The 7,840-nt window shown below is 33.3% G+C and overlaps 1 protein-coding gene across 2 annotated transcripts in view; it reads right to left on the bottom strand.

Moving 5' to 3' along the window:
* Positions 1-403: 403 nt before the first annotated feature.
* Positions 404-7,840, bottom strand: part of LOC133172517 (ankyrin repeat domain-containing protein 27-like) — a 33,642-nt gene continuing 26,205 nt past the window's right edge. For both annotated transcript variants that reach the window (XM_061307418.1, XM_061307419.1), the window contains exons 23-25: positions 6,625-6,783; positions 1,152-1,245; positions 404-1,008 (exon numbers count right to left, since the gene is read on the bottom strand). In XM_061307418.1, coding sequence (XP_061163402.1) covers positions 461-1,008; positions 1,152-1,245; positions 6,625-6,783 — 801 coding nt within the window. In that variant the 3' untranslated portion in view covers positions 404-460. The remainder of the gene's footprint in view (positions 1,009-1,151; positions 1,246-6,624; positions 6,784-7,840) is intronic.

Raw genomic sequence — 7,840 nt, 5'->3', positions numbered from 1 at the left:
CTTTCCATGTATACTTTTCAAAGCACATTCTTCTCTATGTACCTTTCACAGCGTTTTCTTTTCCATGTAATTTTCACTGTCATTTTCTTTAACACCAATACTCTTTTTATCATTTTCTTTTCTGTGTACACGTGTATTTCATATTATCTTTTTTTTTAAATCTAGAAGTACATTGTGTGGTCTAACACAAATTAATGTTGCAATAACATGTTTTAGAACACAAATATGAAGAACCTTAGTTGTTCTTTTCTTCAATGCAATTCATGCAATACAAAACGAACAAAATTAAACGTTTCTTTTTATTCAACGTAAAAATAACTCAATATTCATTTTTTTTAATTTATAAATATTAAATATATTGCTTTTAAAATTATTAAATTAAATTTTAAAAAATACTGATAAACATTTCACCACTACTGCTTAAAAATAAATTCTAATTCACAATCAAAATGTCTTTTTTTTATGTAACACTACTTTCATTAATATTTGTATCAGAGTCTGTGTTGCTCTCTTCTCTTCCTTGTAGCTGATCATGAGTACTTTTTTGCAAATCAGGGTTGGTCAATAGGGGTTCAGCTGTGTCGGTTTTGTCATGGTGTATACTATTCACAATTGCAGTACTTTCTATATTAATCTGTTGACCATCCCCGATTTTGTTTCCTGAAAACACATCATCTTCAACTTCGGAATTTTCAGAAGTTGCTTCTATTCTATTTTCTGAATTCTTGGAATTCACATTCATCACTAATCTATAAATATGCAAGGGTTCACTCCTGTCCAATGACTCAACATGTCGAAGTCCGCTCAAATCAAAATTCTGGATAGACAAGGAATGTCTGAGAGAACGCAAGTTGGGACTACTTCTGTCGTTAACAACTGGGGTTTGCTTTAAACTTTCCCTCCTATCAACGTTTTTGATGGACGAGGTCAGGGTTTGTAAATTTTCCCGACTTCTCTCTTCAAACGCAGCAAATAAACTTTGTATACTGTCTGGGGCTTCCGGTGATCCTATGAAAACAAACTCAAGAGTTGATAATTTGATTAAGTATTTTCCCCTACGCAAGCATTTTTTCAGAGAAATCAGGGATACACTTTTGGGGGTTTTGATGAGGGCTTTTTTTTGTCAGAGGAAGAAAAAATCATTCTCTTACCTTTAGAATCCCTCTTTGTTACTACCTCAGGAGAGGTTGCAGAAAGTTGTCTCTTTGTGATATGTGCATTTAGAAGGTCACGGATTCTAGAAACCTATATAACCAATGATAACGATTTATATAATAAATATACATTTTACATTTTGAAAATTGATGAAAGTGCTTACTTTAACATTAAGGCTAAGTCTGAATTTAGTGTGGTGGTTCATCCGAAAAGAGTACACGCAAATAGAAGAGTACATGTATGTAGAAAATATAAGTTAGCATTACCATCTTCACAGTTACATTGTACATAGAATGTATTTTTGCAAAAAAAAAATACAAAAGCTGCGAAAAATAATGTTCTACAGAGAATGCCAAAGTAGAAAAAGAGAAAAGAGAAATATATTAAAAGATTTATTGGTGATATTCCATTTTATTCATACTGCCTGCCTATGATAATATATGGGCCTAGTGTTCTAAATACTCGTGTTTGAATTAATTCAGAGAAAATGACATTTTAGCATTCCATTAAAATATTGATAAATCGGGTTCCTGTGATGTAGGAAAGGGAAATATGTTCCCAATATTGTGTTTTGATTTGCTAAAATATGCTATAAAATATGGCAAGATTAGTCATTTGGTAAAAATGTTACATTTTCAAACACATTTTTCTATAAATTTCCTATCTCTGAGTCAACTCTCCACGATTTTAAAACTCAAAGCATTTTAACTCAAAGAAACGAACAACTGTTACACTTGTAAAAAAAAAATGGAGAGAAGACCAAGAGACCATAAAAAATGAACTTTCCCCCCAAAAATCACTTTGTTTAATCTATTTTATTGTCGTTTAAAAACCCAACCTTAGTATGCTGCGACGATAGCACAGTGATATGTTACTGTCCATGACAGTGATGAATCGATAAGTTTTGGTTTTATCCTCGCACGGAACGTTTTTTGTAAACAATGAAGTCGTTTAATTTTATTTTTTTTTAATTTATCAATTATAAAATTTAAAAGTAAAGTTTAATTTTGATTATGTTGCACCGAGAACAAAAACAATTCTTCCCACAAACTGAAACTTTAATACATCTAGTGCATCTAAAAGTCTTCTATTAGTTTTCAGCTGCTTCATTCCCAAACCAACAATCCACTTCATTTTATTCCAATATAAACTACGCTCACCTCTCCCTGCTTTTAAAATAATAAAGCCTACAACAAAGTTTCTACATGAACTATTTGTCGTAGGATACCAGTTCTTTATCTACAATGTAATAAACTCCAAATGCTGTGACATTCTCCGTATTAGTCCTTTATGTTGAACACGAACCTTAATTAACATTGACTGCCCATCTATAAACCCCTGATCATCGCAGAACTTGGCGGGAAGGACATTTTAATCCCGGAAAACTAATGGTAGACTTCGAATCATTATTTTATCTACTTTTACAGACCAAAACCGAACAGAGAGATATAGAGAAGCTGAATAATTGTGATAACCGCATCGGTAGATACGCTGCTGGACTATCATCGCGGTCAATGGGAGATACAAAAATTCCATTCATCAAAGAGATTTACCATTACCTCAATGGTAGAGAATTAATTTACAGCAACATAGACCGTGTTGGACTTCGGATCATAAAGGAAGTGACTACTTGCGCTACGTCAGAAAGACAAATTGCTAGAACATTGGTTTAAGATGAAATTTCCTTCAACAATATTAGATCAATTTTCCCTACGATTCCATAACACCTCTGACATGACTAATCAAGCGGATGTCGCAACACTGTTATTTTATCACCATTAATGTTTCTATCTGCTCAAATAATGAAAGAATAAAGATTTTTTTCAAGCATTAACCTATTTCTTGTTTGTTACAAAACCGATGCGAATGAACCGAATTTAACGATGTTCATCAACCGCATTTCCGACAGGGGTTTAGCCTGTAGAGGGGATATATTTTAATTAGTCGACAGAAATTATACTTAAAAATGATTTACATAAAACTTTCTACAGGCCTTTTTTCCCTCCTTAGTCGAACACGTCTGTCGCCTAATTCTATTGTAGTTCTACTCAAGTGCTGTAAGATAACGCACTAACTGTTGTAATTTGTCACGTGCTTCAACTTTTCTCCGTCACTGTATCCAATTTAGCATAACCACATTTTCAAAGTTATCAAATTTCCGATTTTATGTATCGTTTTTATTTGGTATTCGTAGGATCAAAGGCTAGATAAGATGCGTGCCTGATAACTCGTTTATTCGAACTTTTACACAGTGAACGCATTACTTCATACAGTATACACAGATTATCTTACAGGCTAAAGTACTTAAGTATATAACTTTTTTTTACCTATTTGCAGGTCAGTTGATGGTGTTGGAAAAAAGATAAGTCTAATTCAGTAGCTATGGGATAGATAGACATTTTCAAATTTGTCAATACTCATAACTGCTGAAAGATAGCCTCTAAAAACGGAGAAAATTATTCAACATCGAACTGGATTCTAAATTCCGAGGGGAAAAAACTTCCACACTTTTGGGATTAACTTTATTTCCTACGATTCTGAAATAAATATTTTATTACTTAAATATATTTTAGACTATTTTAATGCAAAATTTGCGGATGGAAAAAGAGCGATTTACTTGAACTCATAATTCTTCTTGCCCAACACGTAAATAACTAGGTGAAAAAAAAAAATATTGAATATATTTAGTAGTGACATTACATGTGTATAAATGAAGACTTCTACGGTTTAATTTCTCGCCGATTCGTCAATCGTATTTTAAATGAACAGCGAATGCATTCAATTTGCTTTTAATCATTGTACTGCGATATTTTCATTCTTCACTTTTGTTGTAGAATGAACAGGACAAAAAATTTAATTTTCCTAAATAGTAAATATTGCAAACTGCGTAAGTTAAGATGTGGTTCCAACATAAATATTCGCATTATATTGCATGTTTATGTAACTCCATGAATTATGATGACACGAAATCCTGCAATGAAGTTACGTAAATTCACCGTCTATTTATCTGTGTACTTGTCTAAACGTTGTTATAAAATTTCTTTTAAGGTCTACCGTTCCAGACAGAAGACCTTATAGTGATTGTACTGTTTATTCTATTTTCCCCCTTTTCTTCTCGGCAGGATTTCTCAGAGATTGCTGAACAGATTTTCATGAAATTTTCAGGGACGATAGAGAATGAAAATACCGAGAGAGGTTTTTTTTTCATTTTTTTTTCCAAAATTCACTTTCGGTCGTCAGATATGTCCAATTTCCTTTTTTCAAAAATATTTTGTCCGAGTCATATCTCAGAAACGGTAAAAGATTAAGACACAGACTTTTATGAGTAATAGGTCTTGAGGAGTAGGCGAAACCGTTTGGGTTAAGAGCGTCAACCGTCACTTCCGATCGTCACAGGAAGTGATCACAGATATCGAGAATTTCAACTTTTCTTATTTTGAATTAAATTTTGCCACACGTTATTGCGTCAACTTAGTACTTTCGAAATACGTGGTCCCATCGGAATCAAAAACATCAACTTCCGGTTTTAAGAAGAAAACTACACAATTTGAGTATTAAACTTTCCCATAAATATCGCTTAAAGATAAAGTATTTGAAATAATTTTTTCATATGTTATTAAGACTAAAGATATCTAGAGTAACTTCGAATATCTTTGTAAAATTCACTTCCGGTCGCGTGTTTTCCTGTCCTCAAAATGAGAAGTTGTATGAGCGAATTCTAGGAAATGGTAAGAGATTAAGACACTAAACTTATACGAATAATAGCGAGCTCATTAGACTAACGTGTAAGAACAGAGTAAATTCAGAATGACATAAACGTCAGGTAAATTTTGGTATGAAACCTTTCCAAAATTCCCCCACTACCAGGATTCCATGCGATAATGGCGAATATTAAAATTATATAAAATATAAAAGGCCTGCAGTTTGCAGAGAGCTTAAAAGAAACAAAAAAATAATTACAGCTATTCTACAATGTATTTCGCTAAATATTGCACTATGCCTGTAGTCTCAATCAACTAGACGCTCGGCTGTCTCCGTAAATTCCGACGTCATGTGACGTCACAGTCTAGACTGTGTCTCTTGCGGTTTGAAGAGGCGGATCAAAGTTACAAGTGAAAGGTGTGTAACGGTTTTTGATGGAACTTACGGCTACACCGTAAAACAAATTAGACACATTCTACCTGATCAATACATAGGGCTCACGGCGGGTGTGACCGCCAACAGGGGAGGCTTACTTCTCCTAGGCACCTGATCCCACCTCTGGAATTTCCAGAGGTCCGTGTTTTATGCCCTCTTCACATATTTGTATTGTTTGTAGATTTTTTGAGATCGATCACTGATCGTTATCTTAACCTTTTACCTTGAGAAGAAGGCGAAACCATATGGGTTAAACGCGTCAGTCGTCACTTTCGGTCGTCACAGGAAACGATCAAGAAATCAAAAATTTTACTTTTCTTTTTTGAATTAAAACTTGCATCACTTTATTGCATCTCTTTCGCTGTCTTGAAACATGTTAGATTCCATCGCAAACAAAAACGTTAACTTCCGGTTTTAAGAGATAAACTACGTTATTTCTATGTTTAACTTTCTTATAAATATCGCTTATAGGTAAAGTATTTGAAATGTTTTTATACATGTTGTAAATACTGCAAATGTCTAGAGAAACGTCAGATTTTTTTTTTAACACTTCCGGCCGCGTGTTTTCCTGTCCTCAAAAATTAGAATTTGTTCTCGCAATTGCTCGGCAACAGTAAACGACTGAAATCTAAAACTTCCAGGACTGATAGTCAGTGATCAGTTTATTGTATCGTGTGAAAATTGTGTGTCGCCGTTACTTCCGGTCGTGCAGGAAGTGATGCAAAAAAAAATGAATTTTTCATTTTTTTTCTACAGAATTTTTAGGCTAATACCAACTTTAGAAAGCACATGTCCATGCAAACTTTTTTCGCTGAAAGTGACGGCCGAAAAAACGTAAGTTGTCTCAAACATGAGTATTTTATAATGGAAACTTGTAGGGATTATCAGTTGTGACTTTAGGGGTAGAATGACGTTTTTATTCGTTTGGACCACTTCCGGTCATGACAGTAGTAAATAAAGAAAACAGGAAAGTTAATTCAGAAATATAGATATTTAATTTTTCAACTTTATTCACATATCTTTGGAAGGTTACAGATGACCTCTATTAATCATTTAACGTTATCTAATTTATAAGATTGTTTTTAGAAGGAGTCAAGAAGTCAACTTGGTATAGTAATCTACTGAATGTTCTGTTCATTTCCTTTCAGTTACAAATCTTAGCATGTGTAGTCAATATGTTATCCTGACTTCTTGTCCATCATCTTTTTGTTCAATTAGTTCAATATCTTAGGTTATCTGGATCATTTTTTTCAAATTAATCTACGTAAGAATAATTTTCAATAGAAGACTAACACCCTGTAGAATTTTTTCAATACCAAGTGTAACTCTTACCTTTGTTAAATCGAAAGGAGTTAGGCCCTCTTTATTTTTAGCTAATGGGTACGCTCCCTCCGCCAACAGCTTCGTTACCACCGCTTCATACCCGGTCTTGACAGCAATGTGTAGAGGGGTATTGCCAATGGAGTTTGATATATTTACTTTAGCCTGATACTGAAAACACAAGTTAAGGTTTAAAACGTGAACAGATACCTATGTATAGTCTCTCTCTCTCTCTCTCTCTCTCTGGTGAACTACAAAGCATTCATTTACCTAATATTCTTCAACAAAATAATTTTAGCTGACTTTTTTGTTTCACATTCCCCATCTAATAAAGTAAAAAAATCTGGTAACCGAAATCTAATTTTCCTAGTTAAAAATAATTAATAAATAGCACGGCATATCTAAGGCATCTCTCCATTAAAGTTCGGGGAACTAGATTTTTAAACAGAGCTCAATTTTTCATCGCTTAATAAAACCTGTAGCTGGAAGATATCAATTGAATGAGTAAAATGACCAGAGACATGTAGTTTTTAAAGAATGAGGCATTATTAAACGGTGTGTTCACTTTTTGTAATTTTTTTTCTGGTTTGATTCTCAAATCTGTGCAAAATGGGAGCAAGGCTATCAAACACAAAGTGCTCAGCTTCGCATACCGTAAAATATGCCAGTCTTATTCTCTTATGCCATCTTATGGAACCATAAAAAAAAAAGATCTAGAGCACTATCAGTTTTAATTAGTTCAGCATGTAAATTACAATATACCTTTCAAGTTTGTGGTGGTAACCACTCACAAATATTTACGTAAATACAATAATCTTATGCGTATGTCATGTTGTAAATTTTGAATTTACCGCGTGGCAGTAAACATACAGTTGTCATGTTGTAAATTTTATATTTACTGCCACCTGGTAAATTCAAAATTTACAATATGACACATATATTTTTTGAATAAGCAACCACTTGTTAATGCTTGATAGATTATACACAAAAAATTGTAAAGGATGAAGATAAGTTTTAATAAATATTCTTCTATCTGGATCTGCCCATGTTGTGGTATTTACAATTACTGGTATAAGGTTATTATACCAAATATGTCACTATTCTATAAGCTACACAAGAACTTGAGGACAAATTACCATGACTTCTGTATAAGAGAATTAAAATAATGTTACTGACTTGTAAAAAATCACCCAAGTGCAACCTTAATTTCACAATAGCATCACTTGCA

This window comes from Saccostrea echinata, unplaced genomic scaffold, assembly GCF_033153115.1.
Source record: "Saccostrea echinata isolate AGI-Se365-2 ecotype Australia unplaced genomic scaffold, CSIRO_AGI_Sech_v1 ptg000054l, whole genome shotgun sequence".
Lineage (NCBI taxonomy): Eukaryota > Metazoa > Mollusca > Bivalvia > Ostreida > Ostreidae > Saccostrea > Saccostrea echinata.
This window is presented reverse-complemented; position numbering and strand designations above follow the sequence as displayed.